We start from the raw sequence: 18,695 nt of genomic DNA, 5'->3' as shown, positions 1-18,695 counted from the left end.
GCATTTTCCCCTCCCTCAAACCGCACTGGCTGTTCTAGGAATAATGGGGAGGGGCTTCTGGATTTTGACCCTGGTGGGACAGGGTAGGAAGGAGGCCCGAAAAAGTCATCTCAATTGGAAGCCTTGCAGCGACCCGGTTGGCATTGGACGAGACGGGCATGCGGTCTCTGCCCAGCCTCCTCTGCCTTCCCTGTGGAGAAGCAGAGTGGCCGGCCAGTCTTGAAACAACCCCCCCCCCTCTTCTTTTCCTACCCTCTTTGGGGGTCAGCCCCAATCAGGGTGATTGTCCTCCGTCTGGGCCCTGGACACCTCCAAAGGGGCTTCAGGGAAAAACACCCACAGACATCGAGGCAAGAGGCACACCTTCCCCTCTGCCAACTCCCTGGAGCTAGCTCCCAGGTGAGGCACCCAGGTGACTCGCAAGGTGACCCGAGGCCCCTCGAGTTGGGCAACCTGTTGGATGGTCACCTGTGAATGGGAGGGCTCCCAGCCTTCTTCACAGGAAACGGGCAGGTACATTCCCAGACCAGGTGCTTCTACCTGGGAGGCGAATACTAGAGGGGGCTTAGCCGGAGTCCCTCTGCTGATAGCCCTGGAAAGAACTCTGCATGCCCTCAGGGGCTGGCTGTGTCTTCCAGTTGGGTTTTTGGTCGGGAAGATGCTGGGGAGACCCAGGCCAAGCCTCCCTCTCAGAGGCCTTGCGTGCTCGCGGCCTCTCCTTCCTCCCCGCCCTGTTTAGCCGCAAGCGAGGAAGGAGGGACTTGGAGACGGAGGGTGGGGGGGCATCGTCCCAGGCAAAAGGGGGGTAGGAGGAGGAAAAAGTCCTCTCCAGCAGCTTTATGCGCAGCGGTGGGCGTGTGGCGTCTGGGCGGCCGCGGCTGCAGAGGGGAGCTCCTAATGGTGCCCCCCATGTTCTGGAAGAATGAGCCCCCAGGCGAACAGCCTTCCACTGAGGTGAGCCTGGAAAGCAGGTGGGGGGAGGAAGTGGGAGACAAAAAGTGAGTTTCCCCAGCCTGGAGATCTGTCCCAGGATGGTGGGAGGGCCAGGCTGTCCTGTTCTTCCAAGAACGGGGTCCCTCTGCTCCCTGGGGAGGGGGGGGATCTGACTGGGGGGGATGTTGTCCTTGTTTGTTTAGCCTGGGGGTATCTGGTAGCCAGGAGCCCCCTTCCCTGCCCTGCATTTTTCCCCAGGGGGGGAGGGAGAGTTTGGCTTGGGTCCAATGTGCCTGTATGTTCCTTTTTGGGGGGGGGAGAGCAGTGGGGGCCTTCCAATGGAGGAGGTGCTCAGGTCCCCCCCCTTTCCAGGTATCGTTAACTGTTGTTGATTGGGGGGAGGCCATTTGTGGTTCTTGAGCACCAGGAAGTTTGGGGAGGGGGGGAGGAATGCAGCGTCTTGTACCCTCTGGAGGACAGAGGTGCCCTTCTCTTTTTTGAGGGGGGGTCCCTCTTCCCGTGGCTGGAGGGCAGCGAGAGGGGCGCAGGAGAGCCTGGCGTGCGCCCCCCTCAAACCAGGCTGATTGCCAGGTGCGCGCGCGCCTCTCCGGCCCGGCGGCGGGGCTAAATGCAGGTGCTTCGGGGCGGCGACTTGGGGGGAAGCAGGAGGAGGCGCGGCGGAGGCGCGGTTGATGCCGCTGCGGTCCTGGCTGGGCAGAGCGAGCGGGGCGTGCGGCGGTTGCCTCCGGAGCCGCTGCCCGAGGTGCCCTCCCCCCCATCCCTCTCCACCCCCGCCCTCCCCGCCCGCCGCCCCCGCCGGCTGCTTCAGACGCGCCGCGCTTTCCGCCTCGCCCGCCGCGCGTCGCTGGACGCCGAGCCCATGGCCGCCCCGAAGTTGCGCTCCGTCGTCCGGACGGGGCGCCTGTAGGTGGGGGGCTGGAGCCCCCCGGACAGAGCCCGGCTGCCGCCAACCCCGCCGCCGCTCTCCTCTGGCATGGTAAGCCTCCGACGGGGAGGACGGAGCCCGGCTCTCGGCGGGCTGGGCTGGGGGGCTCTCGGCGGCTGACCCCGCACTCTCTCCCTCTTTCTCGGGCTCCCGCAGGCCCAGCCCGACGGGGAGGCGCTGCCCGGCGCCCTGGAGAAAGAGGAGGCGCGCTCGGGCGCCAGCACCCCGTCCACGCCGTCCGTCTGTTCGCCACCTTCCTCCGCCTCGTCCTCGCTGCCGCCGGGCGCCAAGAGCCTCTGCTCCAGCTGCGGCCTGGAGATCGTGGACCGCTACCTGCTGAAGGTAAGGGCGCTGGCGGGCGCGGGCCGGGAGCCGGGCCGGGCCTCGCCTAGCGCGCTTCTCCGTCGCCCGCAGGTGAACAACTTGACCTGGCACGCCCGCTGCTTAGAGTGCTCCGTCTGCCGGACGCCGCTCCGCCAGCAGAGCAGCTGCTACGTCAAGAACCAGGAGATCTTCTGCAAGGTGGACTACTTCAGGTAGGGAGGGCCAGGCGCCCGGGAAGGAGGGAGGGAGGGCGCAAAAGGCCACGGCGGAGCCGGCTTCTCCCCGCTTAGACGGGGCCGAGCGGAGCAGGCCCCGGCCGCCCGCCTTGCTCCGGATGGAGCCTCCGTCCGCCTCCTTCCGCGAGCTCCGCCGCCGACCGTGGGAAAGGAGCCGAGCCGACAGCAGCCGCTTTCCCTGGGGAAGGGCGCTGGAGGCCAAGCGGAAGGCTCGCTGCAGCTGGGGGGCCCTTGCTAAGCTCTCCCCTCCCTGGGAAGGGACGGAAGAGCCCCAGAGAGAAGCCAGCAGCCGCGGCGGCCTGAGCTGCCCCCCGAAACCCCCGAAGCGACCCGCAACCCGCCTGGCCCTTCCGATCTCGTCTGCGGCGGGGCAAAAAAGTCAGCGCGGGGGGGGGGGAGGGGAGCTTAATTGCGGTGCCGGCAATCTCCTCCCCCTGCAGTGACTGGAGGCCGAGTCCAGGACCCCCAACGCCGCCTCCCCCCCCCCACGTCTCTTCCCCCTCGCTCCGCTTCTGGGTCTCCGCCTCGCAGCCCTGCAAGTGGCAGCCGACGCTTGGAGCATCTTGGCCTCGCCCTCCCCAAACTCTGGAGCCGGCTGGAGGAGCCGAAAGGGCGCATCGCTTCTGGCTCCCGAGAGCCCCGATGGGCCGGGGTGGGCGCTCTCCCCGCAGCCTTTGGGGCCGACCTGCGGGTCGAAGGAGAGGGGAGGTTGGGCGAACGGATCCTCGGAGCAGACGCTGCCCGAGGGCGCTGGGTTTTTGGAGGAGAGCTCAGCTAGGGGCCCAAATTTCCTGGATGAGGGCCTCCTCTCTGCGGGTTTGCGAAGGGCGCAGGTCTGCCTGGCTCCTTTCCGAAAGGGTTTCGTTCGGAAGCATCCAAATTCGTTGGGGACCCCCCCTCCCCTGGCCTGGGCCACATTCTCCGGTTCTCTTCCGTTTGCCCTGCAGTGGCGGGGAAGGAGGGGGGATCCGTTTTTTCCAAATAGACTAGTAGTTAAAAGTTGCGCGCTTCTCGGCCGGGAGATATGCCTCTGCGCGGGCATCTCTTGGCGCGCTCGGAAAGCAGAGAAAGAAACGCGGCTTTGGAAAGTCGTTTTCTACGGAGGGGCCGACTTCGCTACACCGGCGGGGCAGGCGCGGCTCCCCCCGGGTCAGAATCGCCCCCGCGTTCCTTGCTGGTTCTTCGACGGCCGGTTTTATTTCGCGGAGCGCATTATTTCGTTGAATTCCGACCTGTCCGCTCCTCTCCCGCTCGGCAGTGGGGTCGCTTCGGGGTTCTTCGACCCTCCTTTCCGCTTCTAAAACAAGCCGTCCTGGGGGAGGGGGGGAGAGCGCATTTAATCCCGTGGGGGGCAAGGAAGGGGCAGCTTTTGGTCCCTTGCCTTAATTCGGATCGGATTTCGCACTGGGGACGGGTCGGACCCCGACCGCCGTTCTCCGACTAGGAATCTCCGTTCCCCCAATTCTAAACTGGGGGGTGGGCTCTACTTTTCTCTCCCAGCCCTGCCTTTTTCTCCCGGGAAGCGGCTCCTTCCTGACGATCGCGGCGGGACGCGGGTCAGCCCTTTGCTGGTCGTCGGGGCTTGCGCCGGGTGTAGGTGAAGCGCGTCGATTTAGAACGGGACCCACGCGAAATCCTTTCCGCCTGGAGCGAGCCCAGCGCAGCCCCCTCTGCCTTGAGGCGCCCTCGGCGGGTCCAGGGGGGCAACGCCGAAAAAAACGGGCTAAGGAAACCCACGTTATAATACCGGCCTGGGCAAGTGGGGCAAGAACTTCCCTCGACCCGAAGGGAGCCGTGCACGGACGGCCGAGCGCTCACTGCCAAGAGCGGGCGACCGACGGCCCTGCAGAGAGGCGCTGCTCTACGACCCCCGAAGGCAAAGGGGGCGGCGGAGCGGTAATCGCCGGTCCTGCCGCCTTCCTGACCGGGGAGCACTTTAACCTGCTGGGAATCCGGCCGCCGGATGGCGGGGAGCGCGCCGCAGAGGAAGGGGACGGCGGGTTTTGCGCTCTCGGGCAGGCGAGAGATATTTCCGCGGAGAGATTTCCTTCGGGGCGGCCGCCTGAATCCTTCCCTCCTTTCCTGCCTCTCCCGGAATCCCGAAGGACTGAAGGGGCTGAACCTGTCCCGGGTGATCGTAGGTGGGGGGACCCAGCCGTGTCTGATGGTGATATCTGGAGAGGAACCGATTTGGATGCCCCGCCGGCCCTGGTGCTCTCAACCAAGATGCCGCCTGGGAGACCCCGTGGGAGAGAACCCCCAAAAGGAAGCGGGGAGCAGGATTCCCATAAGGGCCGCCTTCTTCCTTCTTCGGAGCCTCTTGCCCAGCTCTTCCGACTTCCCCGGCAGGCTGGGAAGATCCCTCCGAGCTCCTACAGGCTGGCCAGGGAGATCTGCCCACCCGTGGCCTTTTCCTCCCAGAACCGGAGCTCTCCGAAGGCTCCGCAGAAAAAGAACCGGTAGCGTTTAATGAAGTGAACAGGCAGACGTCGTTTCTAATATTAGCAGCCACCTTGGGGCAACTTTTTAAAAAATCGCCTCTCTCCTCCCCTCAGGTTTTTTTTTTGGGGGGGTGTCCCAGTTTTAGGTTTTTAATTCCTTGCCCAGATAAATCATGGAAAAGGGGAAATGCAGGAAAGAAAAAAAAACATGCTATCCATTTGCCTTGCTTTTGGACATCAAGATGGGTTAAGACAGCGGATTTATCCTTGGACTAAGATTTCTGCCTGTACTCGTTGGTGATGGCCACAAAAAATTATTACTAAGTCAGGAGAAGAGAAGTCTGCTTCCTCGCTTGCGGGGTGTGTGTATATATGCTAAGGTAGGACTGTTCACTGAGCCCTTCCTTCCAGGGTTCAGCTTCCCAAAATGGGCCCTGGGCTTTTGGATCAGGTTTGGCACCAGATGTTGGGAAGTCAATTTATAATGATGAGATTTGGAAAGCTGAGGAATATCCTGAGATTGCTGTGGTGGTTTCTTGAAATTTTGGATAGTGATTTTATTTTATTCTTTGGTCTGGGGATAACTAGTTCCTGAAAGATTTTGGAATGCAAAATCTCAGCAGGGGTTTTTTGTCTGCCTGTTGAGGTGTTGAGCCCATTGTGGGAAGTACAGGGTAGTTATGTGGAAGGCTATTATTACCTATAGGACTGCAATAGGTACTGGAGGGAAGCAGTGGTACCCGTGGACAGGGGATTTACCATACAGCCCCTGTCCTGTAGTTATTTATGGAGATCCGTTTGCGAGAGTGGAATTTCTTCTCAATACAGGAGATTTATTTATTTATTTATTTATTTATTTATTTATTTATTTATTTATATCTTTATAATAATAAAGATGACGCTTTATTATTATTCACGATTTAGTCCATCGACAGCCCCTTTCCCTTCTTAGTCTTTTTTTACATTCAGATTTTTTCCCCCAAAAGGAAAGCAAAAGAAGGGAATTCTTTCAGTTGTGTTATAGATAATTTCCAGCATTAAATAGGTGAGGGAAGAAGACATTGGGAATGCGGGCAGCGAGAGGAGAAAGGTTAATTTTGGACTGCTTGGAGTGGGTGGGTGGGTGGGTGGGAAATCTACCCCTGGTGAGATAGAGAAGCAGAACAGTTTTAAACGGAAGGCCTTCTGTGCTGGGCCAGAGATTGGACTATGTGGATCTTGGCAAACACTGTTTTTGTGTGACCGTTCCCTCCGCCTTATTCTGTTAGTCAGTCCTCGCCCTTCAAATCCTTTCAACAGCATCCTAGCCTGAGAAAGCAGAGTTGGTGGGGATGGAGCGTTTCTCAGTTTCTTTTAAAAATCGGAGCTGCTTTTACTCTGGAAGGCCTCAAAGGACTTTCTGGTCCCCAGTGATTAAAAAAAAGCAACAACTCGCATTTATTTTTCTCCCAGCTTCTTCCACGCTAAGTCCTGGCGGTCAGGATGGGTTCTAGAGGCTTTTGTTTAAATGAAATGCATCCTGATTTAGTCTGGTGCCAGATTTAAGTGCAGAGCGCTAATTTAAACCTGAAAGCAGGGCTTTTTCCCTATTGTCGCCTGGCTGCCTCTGAAGAGCCAAACGCTGCAGGAGAATTTCGGTGAGCCTGCTGGCCTCTCACCTTGGATCTGCTGCTCCTCAATCTTGTTTGGGCTGAGGGAGCAGATCCCAAGGCTTCCTTAAGAGGCCTGATCATCAGGGTATTTGGCCTCCCTCCTGTTAAGAACAATTCAATAATAAGTCCTCCAATTACTGTGTCTCATTTACTTTGCTTTCTTCGGCATCTGCCAGATTTTATTTTTCTTCTTCTTGTGCTTCATGATTCTTCAAAATGCTTTGAGCTTTTTTTATTTTTAAAGTGCTTTAAACAACTGTGTCCATACGGGACAAGTTTTACAAGAATGGAATTCTTCGTTAAAACATTTGGGCAAATTTATTAGTCTAAATTCCTGTTAAAAAAAGAAGATAAATCTTTAGATGCCTCTGCATGTGAGGCAGAGAAGCAGGAGGACATAATGAAGTAAGGCTATTAATTGGGTAAAATGTCATCTGTGATGAACATCAGTTGTAATCAATGTATTGAAATCTCTTAACTGAGAATGTTGGCAACTTCTAGTTAAGATATGGTTACAGAGTGAGATAGGTGGTATAAATTTAACCCAAAAATCTTTACAGTCTGAAAGAGCAGCTATTTTGTTGACAAAGATCTGGGCTTTTCCCAAAGCAGGAATGAAAAATTAATTATCATTAGATAATTATTACTAGATGCTTGTGGGGGCATCTAAATTGAGCATCCCATTACCGGCTCACTACATGCCCCATATGTGAGAAATTAGCTATCGGTCCCCCTTTTTTTTTCTGCCTCCCCCCTTGAAGAAAAATTAAAAATTAAAAAACCACCAGCATTGATTCTGCTCTGGGACAAAACCCTTTAAATAAGTGGGGTGGGTTTTTTAATTTTTTCTGCATCACTCAGGCCAGAAGGATGAAGGATCAGGCAGATGCCAACTCAGGTCAGGTTCTCCAGGGCCAATTTCACTTCCTGGTTACTGACCGTGGTTGGGGGGCTGGTGAGCTCTTCCTCTCCCTGTCTTTGGTGAGAAATCAAATTTAAAAATGGGTGGTTTTTGCTGTATTTTGGGGGAGCTGAATCTTGAGAGTTTGCAGTTGCTTGTTAATCTCTGCAATGAGGACCTTTGGTCTGCTACGCTCTGCTCTGGCTCCCCTTGTGCGAAGGCTCAGGAAGTCGGATGGTGGAGGGTGGGGGAGTGTCAGAAGGTGGCTAGTCCTCAGCATCTCCTGCCCAGCATTTCACGGCCGCCTGCGGCTGTGTGCGTTGGGCTTCCAAGCAGCCTGTGATCACTCAAACAAGTGAGCCAAGGAACGTATTGTGCGTGCATTCTTTTCCTGGGCTCTCCCTTTCATTAGAATCAGGCCCCTTCTGAGGAGGGGAACGTACAGAAAGCAAAGCCCACCCCCCACACGGTGTTTGTGTGTGTAACTGGTGCCTAGGTCTTGAATGCGAGGGAAGTCTGCAAAATGTGCAAGGGTCCTTCGGGTGGTCTGCAGCCGTCTGCAAAGAAAGACAAGTGAGGGGCTATTTCGGACTGGGGCATCCCTGCAAAATTTGGGGGAAGGGGCAGAAGCACAGAGGATGGACACCCCCAAGGAAGAGGGTGAGCAACCAGCTGTTACTCCTTTGATGCATTCTGCAAGAAAGCTTGTTAGCGGCTGGAATCCTGTCCGCCTAATGAAAAGGAAGAGAAGACAATTTTGAACCAGGATTGAAAAAATCCTCCTGCCATGAAACGAACGAGAGGACCCTATTTTGGGATTGTCTCAACCTCCCTGTGATTTCAGCCTCTTTTATGACATTGGTTGTTTAGGGACAGTTTTAAAGTCCAACTTTCTTTTCTTTCTTTTTTTTTAGCATAAAAGCCCAATTCTCAAAATATCTGCTTTTACGCTAGGCCTCAAAGCGATCTCAGTCAATGGTACGAGACGGTTTTCTGCAAACTAATATTTCTCACCACGTTTGGGTAGGTTGTCCGTTTGGGGTTGAGAATGCTGAGTTGCTGATGTTTTGCCCTTCAGATGCCCTGGGGATTTGGCACTTCTGCATTTGGGGCAGAAAGTTGGAAGAGTTTTGAAAAACAACGACTCCACTTTTGGATAGTCGTAGCCATTCGGCGTTTTCTCTCCTTTTTCAGTCGGTTTGGTACCAAATGCGCTCGCTGCGGGAGGCAGATCTACGCCAGCGACTGGGTGCGGCGAGCTCGGGGCAATGCCTACCATCTGGCCTGCTTCGCCTGCTTCTCTTGCAAGAGGCAGCTGTCCACGGGGGAAGAGTTTGGCCTGGTGGAGGAGAAGGTACTATGTCGGATTCACTACGACACCATGGTGGAGAACCTCAAGCGGGCAGCAGAGAACGGTAGGTAGACCTCTCAACTCGTCCTCCCTGGTGCTTTGTGGCCTTCAGTGCGTGGTCTCTTCCATGAAGGTCTCAAGAACCTCCTCAAGTCTGTCCTTCCTTCACATCTGTTTGACAGGCCAAGAGTCAGGTGCCTTTCTGAGTAAAAATCTCTCCATCCATTCAACTTCCAATCACCAAGGAAGTGAGAAAAACAGGATTTGACAGGCGCTCTCTTAACGCTTGGCAGAAATTATGATTTAGTGTTGGTTTCCTTCCTGAATGGTGAGCATCTCTTTTAGGATCTGAGAAAGCAGCCAGGACCTCCAAGGGTTGGGTTGTGGGCTACCTGGCCCTTGACAAAATCCAAACAGTTGCCTAGAAGTGAACATGGGCACTTGGCAAAGCGGGCAGGGTGGAGATTGGCTGACCGGATCTCCTCTGATGAGTCCAAGATGTGCCAAGGTGCCCAAGGAGCTAAGAGGGATGATATAGAGAGAGTTGGAAATCCGTTCAGTTGAGAAGACTTGGGGTGTCCACTTCTGACTTGCACCCAGGAGGCAAAATGGAGAGGGTGGCTTTGTGTTAGAGGGGAAGTTCGCACTACACCCAGAATAGTGTGGGTGTAGAAGCATCAAAAGAGGGTTCTTATTTTTTGTTCAGGGGGGTTTAAGGCATTGGGGTTAGAGATCTTATGAAACGAGTCAACCAAAACTTGGACTTCCCAAAGGGTTAGTTAAGTCCTCCAGCCTTTTGGGTTTTCTTTCGTTCCTTGACAATGGAGTAGTAAGACGCACCATGGTTCTAAAAATTCCTTGGGCCTTATACAGAATTAAACTTGACTCTGTTCTGCAGCTACACAGACAAAGCTGGGGGGGTTTTTTTCCCCCTCGTCTGTGGCCTGCATTTTATCTTTTTATTTGAGCTCCTCTTCTCGAACCACTTAAGCTCTTTGTGACATAAAATGCACCACTGCGTTTCAGCCTAGGATCAAGGGCGGCAGCAGGGGAGGCCCTTGACGAGGGATTAAAACTGACCCAGCCTGCTGGTGACTTCTCTATTTATCTACTCTTAACCAGATTTATGTATTAAAAAAACCACCTCCCTACTCCCAACTCTAACAGTGTGACTCCGGGCAGCCTGCAGCCGAAACACAAACAATAAAACAAACGTCTTGGTTAAAACAGGAAAAAATATTCCAATGGGAAATGCAGATTATACAATAGCGACAAAGCACTGTAACAGAACAGCCACCAGGGGGCTCCATTCAGTTGCCCCCCTGGTGCTTGCCCCCCCATGGCTCTTTGCTGAAGACCATTAAATGTGATTCCATGTTTAAGCTAGCCAGAGTGTATCTTGGATTTATCTTGAATTGCTGCTCTCTCTAGAAATCGCAGGGCAGACCTGGGTTCCCCATTAGCCTGGTTATTTGGAAGGGGTACCGCTGGTGTCGCAAGATGTCCCCAGTTCTCTATTTTCAGGTTTTTTTGACAAAGATGCAGAGAAAAAATGCTCCAACACTGGGAGTTTTTAAGAGGAAGTTGGATAACCATTTGTCTGAAGTGTTTGTAGGATTTCCTGCCTAAGCAGGGGGTTGGGCTAGAAGACCTCCAAGGTCCCTTCCAACTCTGTTATTCTATTCTATTCTATTCCTTCTTCTCTTCTCTTCCTTCTTCTCTTCTCTTCTATTCTTTATTCTAGTCTAGTCTATTCCTTATTCTGTTCTTTTCCTTCTTCTATTCTCTTCTTTTCCTTCTTCTCTTCTCTTCCTTATTCTATTCTATTCTATTCTATTCTATCCATTCCATTCCATTCTATTCCTTATTCTCTTGTCTTCGTTATTCTATTCTATTCTATTCTTATTCTCTTCTCTTCCTTCTTTTCTTCTCTTCTATTCCTTATTCTCTTCTCTTCTATTCCTTATTCTCTTCTCTTCTCTTCTCTTCTCTTCTCTTCTCTTCTCTTCTCTTCCATACCATACCATACCATACCATACCATACCAGGCTTGGCGCAGTTGAGTTGACACAACCATGGCTCAGGCACATGGGATTCCCAAGAGACAGAACTTTGCTCAAGTGTTAAAAAGTGTTTTAAAAAAACTCAAAGAGATTTCTCCCCCTCTCCCTCTCCCCCCCCCCCCTCTCTCTCTCTCTCTCTCGGAGCAAATGCAAAAAAAGAGAGGGGAAAGAGAGGGGGGTGGGGGAAAGAGGGCGCGCATGGTCCCTCCTTGCGCAGCAGATGGAAACGATTTCGAGAAAAGGGGAAGGCGAAGAAGGAGGGGAAATCTGAAAATGAAAATAATCAATGTTTCTGTTTACAAGGTTTAAGCGAGGAGATGAAAAACAAAATCAAAACAAGATGCCAAAGCTGGATGCGGTGGGAGGCTGGGCATCTGAGCCGGCGGGTTGGGCCGCATCCTCCTCCTCCTCCTCCTCCTGGCCAGGCTGGCCCGGCAGATGGTTAGGCCTGGGCTTGGACCCAGGTTCAGAGGCTTTCTGGGTGGCCCCCGCGGGAGAGAACAGGGTCTCCTTGACCTCCTGCCTGAGGGAGGAGATGCAGAGGGCCTGCCTTGGAGGCCAGAAGCGAAGGGATGGCAAGCCAGAGAGCCCCAGGAAAGCTCTCCAGAACTTCCAGCCCCAGAGGGGGTCCTAAGAGTCCTTCAGGGCTGGGGATGCTTCAGTCCTGAAGTTGGGAGAACACCTTGGAGGTGTTGATGAGAAGACGTGACCTCAAAGGTGAGAGGGTCCTTTGGGGCTCTCTGTCTTGCAACGGTCATCCCAAGTGGCCATTGAGGTCAGCTTCTCTCCTGCTCCCCGTTTCGGCTGGAGAGGGAGGGGGGGCTTCAAAGACGGCTGCTCTCTCTTTTTATTTTTGAAAAATTTGTTTTTCCATCACTTCTCTTACATCATTAATCTTCCAGTGTGTTGTTTGGGTCCAATCTTTGTGTCATCATATTTAACAGTTACATCATTTTTACCTTACCTTTATCTTTACTTTTCAACTGCCTCCTCCCCTATAATTCTCCGTTCTTTTCCAAATTATTCAATTTTCCCTTTCTTTTTGTCTGTATTGATTTTCTATCCAGTGATAAAAACATCCCCCTCTCTTACAATGCCCCGATTCTTCCTTCTCTTTCATTGCCAAACGTTCATCTGTTCACTTCTGCACAGTCTAATATTTTTTTTAATTACCTCTCCCTCTGAGGGAATTTTTTTTTCCATTTTCCAATTTTGTGCAAATGCAATTCTAGCTGCGGTTATAACATGAATGATTAAATATGCATTTTCTTTACTACGTTTCTCTGCTAAAATATCCAACCAAAACGAAGACGGCTGCTCTTTATTGGGCCTCAGCATCCCTCCCGCCTGGGTGGGTGGGAAACCTGGCCCCCTCCCTTCGCTGGACTTCCCCCCTGGATGCTTTTGGGATGCCAGGAGTTCCCTGCAGGGCACCATGGCAGCTTAGTGCGGGCAGCGATGGGCAGAGGCAGGTGGCAGCCGAGTGGCATGTCCCGCACTCTTTTCTATGGACTCCTGGGAGGGGACGCAAGTCAGCCCACCCGTCCGTCCGTCCGTCGGAGCCTCTGGGACTCTGACAAAGCGATTTTGCCTTCGTCTAGAGAAAGGAAAATAAACAGATCTTTCTGAGGCTGACTTCCATTAATCATCCCGCAACAACGAGTCAGGCAGCTTACGGAGAGAAGGAAAAGGGCATTCCTTCAGCCTGAGCCAAGATAATTGCCTCTTAATAGAGACGGCGAGGAAGGCCTGAGCGCAGCCACTGGTGGCTTCCCACGCTTGTGGCTCTCTCTTACACTGCCCTGGGGTTTGCTCCCTGCACTCCGGAGCCCATGGGGCTGATCCTGTGAGGAGCCCCAAATGGAAGCCCCTTCCATTGGTTGGATTTCATTCATTCAGTTTACCTTGTTATCCGGGGCGTCTAACAAGGCGATAAAAACAGATGTAGTGAAGGAATTATAAATCTAAGGTAAAGGTTCCCCTCGCACGTTCGTGCCAGTCGTTCCCGGCTCTAGGGGGCAGTGCTCATCTCCGTTTCAAAGCCCAAGAGCCGGCGCTGTCCGAAGACATCTCCGTGGTCATGTGGCCGGCATGACTCAACGCCGAAGGCGCACAGAATGCTGTTCTCTTCCCACCAAAGGTGGTGTCTATTTTTCTACTTGCATTTTTTGCGTGCTTTCGAACTGCTAGGTTGGCAGAAGCTGGGACGAGTAATGGGAGCTCACTCTGTTACGCGGCGCTAGGGATTCGAACTGCTGACCTTTCTGATTGACAAGCCTAGTGTCTTAGCCACTGAGCCACCGCCTCCGTATTATAAGCATAGGAGCAGTTCAAAAGGAAAGCGGTTATTGCAAATGCCAGAGTGGGCATACAGAGCAGATTTTTCAGATGAAGGCAAAGAGGATGACACCAAGAGAAGGGTTGGAAGTCACCACATTGAGACCCAGTCCCAAAATTTCAAGGAACGAAAGAAAGACGTGTCGGTGGAGCCTCCAAGCACGCCTGAAGTCTACCTGTGCCAGGAGAGGTCCACTTGAAAGGCTGGGAGGCTTTCCTTGCTTCTTTCTACAGCTTCAGCTGATGGGGGGGACTGGATTTCCTGTCCACAAGCCCCACCTGTGAGATAAATGGTGTCTCCCCCCCAACCCCGCTGCCCCCAGGGTCAGTTTGGGGTCTCCCCTCATCCCCCTCTTCTCTTGCAGGGAACGGCATCACCTTAGAAGGGGCCGTCCCCTCCGAACAAGACAGCCAGCCCAAGCCGGCCAAGAGAGCCCGGACGTCCTTTACAGCAGAGCAGCTGCAGGTACGGAGAGGCCTGGGGGTGGGGGGAAGGTGCCATTTACTGAGGAGGGGTCTCACCGTGCACCTCTCCCCTCCTCCATGTAGGTCATGCAAGCCCAATTCGCTCAGGATAACAATCCAGATGCTCAAACGCTGCAGAAGCTGGCAGACATGACTGGGCTCAGCAGGAGAGTTATTCAGGTGAGCTTCCGGTTTATGCACAGAATTAACCCCACTCCCTCCTAGCACTGATGACGTCACCTACTTGGGTAATGAAACGTCCGCAAGAAAACCATCAAGCTCAGAGAGCAGCAAGGACCCCGCATATTGGGGTGTCTCCTTCAACCAGCCAGTTCAGAAGTCGAGGTGGCCCCCAGCCCCCCCCTTGGTCCTTTACTTCTGAGGTTTCTGGTCACTTCTCTTCTGACCGAGGCTTCTTCCCAAGAGCATGAAGCAGACTCCTGGTCCCGACAAAACCCCCTTTTATTAATTGACTGTGAATTCTGCTCATTCACCTCCAGCAAAGTCTTTCAAGGGAGGATTTACAGTCACAGACCTTCTCTAGCGTGGAGAACTGAAAGGCTGATATCTGCAGAACTTGGCAAGGAGTCTCGGAGAGTCAGGAACCAACTAAGCGAACTAATTGCCTCCTGCAAACTCCACTCCCCTTCCGCTCCTCTTTTATTCCCTCTGGGAGGGGCCATTCATCGTCCCCCTGTGGCCTTCCTCCCAAGTCGACCTCCGTTCTTTAGCTCTTCCCTTCGTCTGGCCACTCTGCGCATGTGCACACTGGGAACAGGCTCCAGCTGTTCTTCTGCCCCACTGAGGTCTGACTCTGAAGGCAGCTGATAACTGTCAGATGGCCCTGGCCCCCTCTCTGCCTCCGACACAGAGCCCTCACCAGAGCCTTCCCCAGACTCCAGGACTGGCCCAGGTTCCCCCCAAACCTCCTCAACTGTCTGAATCGGCTGCCAGCTTTGCCACAACCGGCCACCTGAGATTCTCCCTCTTTCTCCAGGTTTGGTTTCAGAATTGCAGAGCGCGGCACAAAAAACACACCCCTCAACACACAGTGCCCCCCTCGGGGGGCTCCCAGTCCCGCCTCCCTTCTGTGCTGCCGGAAGACCTCCACTACTCCCCGTTCAGCGGTCCTGAGCGGGCCAGGATGGTGACCCTCCACAGCTATATAGAGAGTAAGTAGGGGAGAGGGCAAGGGGGCTCGGGTGGTGGTGCCGGCCAGCCTTACGGGATTATTTTGCTGGAAGTGGGAAGGAGACCACAAGGAGAGCAAGAGAAAAGATGAAGACGGTTAGAAGCCAAGGGTCCTGTCCTCTCCCACCCCCCACCCCAGCCTGCAGATGTGCCAAAATCTCTCCAGGCAGCTCTGAATTTTCTGCATCAACGGGTCTCTTCTTGAGGAGGATTGAGAGCCCCCCCACATTTTCCTGCCAGATCAGAGGGCTGCAGAGCATTGGGGGCCCAAGTTGAACACCACAGTTCCCCCCACCCTGCCCCACAGGGTGAAGTGAAGCAGAAGGAAGGAAGGAAGGAGAGAAAGGGAGGGAGGAAGAAAAGAAAGAAAGCAAGGAAGGAAGGAAGGCAGGAAGGAGGGAAAGAAGGAAAGAAAAGGAGGGAGAGAGAACGAAAGAAAAAGAAAGAAAGAAAAAGAAAGAAGGAAAGAAAGATAGAAAGAAAGAAAGCTTTAATTATATCTGGAAACACGCTTGGTAGAAGTTTTCCTTGACATTTCTACACATTTTGTGTTTCCCTCCCCCTTCAAACCCACACGCTCCGTGGCAGCCCCTCGGTGTTTGCATGCGGGGCAGGGCAGGGCAGGGGTGGGTCATCCCTCCATTTGTGCCCACTGTCACCAGGAATCCAAGTTGTCGTATCTTGTCCTCCGCAGGTCAAGTCCAGTGTGGACAAATGCACTGCCGCCTCCCCTACGGAGCCCCCCCTGTGCACCTCAAGGCCGACATGGAAGGCGCCCTCTCCAGTCGAGGGGAGAAGGTAGGAAGGGCTGGGGGGGCCCCCGACCGTCACCACGGCTGCTTCTGCAGCCCTCTGTGAGGCTGAGGGGAGCCCCCACCCCGAAGCCCTGATCCAGAAGCCTCCCCCTTGGAATTTGGGGTCCAGAAGTACGTCTCCCTCTTCCCCAGTGGAGAGGGGGGCATTTCCAACTCCCATTCACTCCCTCCTGGCTGCTCCACTCGGCCGGCTAAGCACGAACCTAGGGCCTTGCTGGCGGGAGGACGGAGCGGGGATGCGGGCAAAGGCGCATCTTGGCGTGCTCAGCAGAGGATGCCGGGAGGGCTGGGGCGTGGGAAGGCAGCTTCCAATTTAGCCTCAGGTCACGAGGATATGGGCCAGACCCGTGCTTTGCCTTTCCTCTTTCTCTCCACCCACCGCATCCTCTTTGGAGGGGGAGCGGGCCCATGCAGGGGGCCGTGGCTGGGTGCAGCCCCGAGCGTCTCTTCCTAGAACTGGGTGCTGGAGGTCTAGGCAGGGGAAGGCAGGGAGCTGGCCTGGGGGAGACAGGGGAGTCTTCTCCTGGATGGCTTTCCCACCAACCCTCTCTCTCTATTTTGGGGGCCTCCGGTGGCTGGAATGGAGAGAGGCGTAGCCTTCCCCCAGGTAGCAGTTTCTGGGAGACTCTTGAGCTGATCTCCAGGAAGAGGGACTCTCGCCTCTCTTAGCAGCCTCAGGTGGGACTTCCCCCCTCCAAGCAGGGGAAGAGAGAGAGACCTCCTGCCATCTTCCTTGCCCTGATCTCACAAACCCCACCTTCCCAGCAGGGTCTATCTGACATAAGGTGCCTTGGGGAGGGAGGGCAGCGGTCCCCTCCTCTTCTTGGTCCCCACTTTGGTTCTTCTGCAATGTCTCCCGAGCTTCTCTCCGTTTTTTTTCCGGCAGGTGATCTTGTTCCAGTATTGACTCCTGCTTTTCCTCAATTCCCGGGACTTCTGATGCCGCTGCTGCTGCTTTTAACCTCCCGAGCATTTCATCCCTTGGCCACCGAGGGACGCCCTCAAGATCTTGGCTTCTGGGTCTCAGTGGCTGTGGCCACCAACAGCCGTTGAGCATTGGCCAACGGCGTTTTCCATCGGGTGCCCTTGCTGCCTGGCGAAGACTCTGGGCAGGGCCTTCTCTGTGGATATATCTTGTCTTCTGCTGCCAGTTCAACTGACGTAAGGACAGGCATTGTGCCACCTGGGCCGAATGCGTTCATTCAAACACAGGACGCGGTTGAGCTCCGACCTTAAGAATCAAGTCTACCGGTTCGCCTCGGCGTTCAGCCAGGGAAACGTAGATGGAAGGTGGGAACTTTCTCTGTTTCAACAGAGAAGGCCACGGATCTCGTTCTGCTGATTCCTTTTCAACTTTTGAGGCTTTTGATTTTCCCCGCAAGCAACATTGGTCTGGGTTTTTTGGGGGGACTGGCGGGGCTTTGTGGCCCTCCAACCAGAGGCTGACCCTGCGAGCCCCTCCTCAAATTCTTACGTCTGCTTCTCATCTCGTCACACAACAGCCGGTGGGAAAAATGCCTCCCTCCCTTCATCTTGGGAGCAAAAATCCAACGAATTGGAGCTTCAGCCTTGGCACAGAGCTGAGAAAAATGTTTTTTTTAAACACCCCCCCCCCCAGTGGCAACATCAAACTTTAAAAAGACACTTGGGGGGGGGGGGGGTGACGGAAAAGGTGGGACTTTTGTGCTGCCGGGACTGTAGCAAAACTGGAACTTCTCTCTCTTTCCCTCTTATTTAATGGCGTTTGGCAGTCCTCAGGTCATGCTGGACGGAGCCGCTGAGCCTCCTCTCGCGGTGGAGCCCCTGATCTTCCTCGCAGCCTCACGCTTCGTACTGGCTAGGCTGGGCAGCTGCTAGGTTAACTGGCCCGTGAAATGTCTGTTGGACAGAAAGGCCCTGGTGGGAGAGAGGCGCTGCCCTGATTGGGGCGCCCCCCCAGGCCTGGGCCAGGGACACCCCCCCCCTCCCCAACTCATCTCATTGCTTTTGGCTGGCTGGAATGGCATAGATCTGCTCCGTCTTCTCCCAGGATTTCCTACCCAAAGACTCGGGCGTTGTTAACCCTCCCTCCTTCCTTCCCTCCCACCCCCTGGAAATCTCCTGATCTAGGCAGATCCCCCTCTTCTCCCCGGGCTCTGGTGGCACTGATTGTATTCCCTAGTTGGGTCATGGAACGTCTGCAAGGAAAACCACCAAGCCCAGAGAGCATCAAGGACCCCACGGTCTTCCTCCTCCTCCTCTCCCTCCTCTTTTTTCCCTTCTCCTTTCTCTTCCTGCTCCTCTTCCACCCCTCCTCCTCCTCTCCACAAACCCTACTCCCATCTAGCACTGATGACGTTCCCTAGTTGGGTCATGGAACGTCTGCAAGAAAACCACCCATCTCAGAGAGCACCAAGGGCCCCTCCATTCAACACTGAGCTGCAGACATTCTCCTTTATGGGTACGGTGGCCCATTCCCATCGGATCTGTGGCTTCGTGGTCCTTCCGTGCCACTGGGGAGGGTCCATCCACAGAGAGCCCAGCACGACCTGCTCCCGAGGATTCAACCGCTCGGAGAGCTGGACCTGGGGGAGGAAGCCGCCAGTTGTGTCTTTCTTGGTGGTCCTGGGGGGCCGAGTGCAGGAAAGGGGGCTGTTGCCGAGTGACCCTTGCACTTCCCGGCTCAAGACGTCCTCCTGAATTGCGGAGGGGACAGAGGTCACCCTCCCTAGCGGCTGCTGTGTGCGTTTTGTGTGTGTTTCAACTGCCTTTCTTTCAAAGGGACGGCAACTGCTTTTTTGAGGGGGTGTCAAGCAGTGGCTTTGAGGGAGCTGCTTTTTCAGCCCCTCCGCATGAGGAGGAGGAGGGGGGGACCCAAGGGTGGGGTGGGGGATCAGTCCCACAGGACAGAAAAGGTTTTGTCTTGTTGTTCTCTGATCAGGAGCCACTTTTTAAACACGGTAAATTTTGCTCCCCCCCACCACCACCACCTTGCAAAACTGGAAGCCACTCAATGGATGTTCCGTCCATTCATCCTTCGTGAAATGGAAGTTTCTGGAAAA

The 18,695-nt window shown here is 54.5% G+C and overlaps 1 protein-coding gene across 2 annotated transcripts; it reads left to right on the top strand.

The window, feature by feature from the left end:
- Positions 1–820: 820 nt before the first annotated feature.
- On the top strand, positions 821–17,157 carry LHX6 (LIM homeobox 6). 2 transcript variants are annotated; one of them, XM_081967430.1, is made up of 9 exons: positions 821–954; positions 2,036–2,221; positions 2,294–2,415; positions 8,628–8,848; positions 13,549–13,649; positions 13,733–13,828; positions 14,646–14,820; positions 15,534–15,637; positions 16,541–17,157. In XM_081967430.1, exons 1-9 carry the CDS (start codon positions 898–900, stop codon positions 16,559–16,561), a joined length of 1,083 nt encoding a protein of 360 aa, XP_081823556.1. In that variant the 5' UTR covers positions 821–897; the 3' UTR covers positions 16,562–17,157. The 2 variants fall into 2 exon arrangements, with proteins under 2 accessions (XP_081823556.1, XP_081823555.1); XM_081967429.1 differs by lacking the exon at positions 821–954 and adding an exon at positions 1,793–1,930 and having other exon boundaries at positions 2,036–2,415.
- Positions 17,158–18,695: the final 1,538 nt, after the last annotated feature.

Source organism: Natrix helvetica (genome assembly GCF_964273705.1).
Source record: "Natrix helvetica genome assembly, chromosome: 15".
NCBI classification, from domain to species: domain Eukaryota; kingdom Metazoa; phylum Chordata; class Lepidosauria; order Squamata; family Natricidae; genus Natrix; species Natrix helvetica.
Note: the sequence above shows the minus strand (reverse complement) of the source record. Positions and strands in the feature narration are given on the sequence as shown.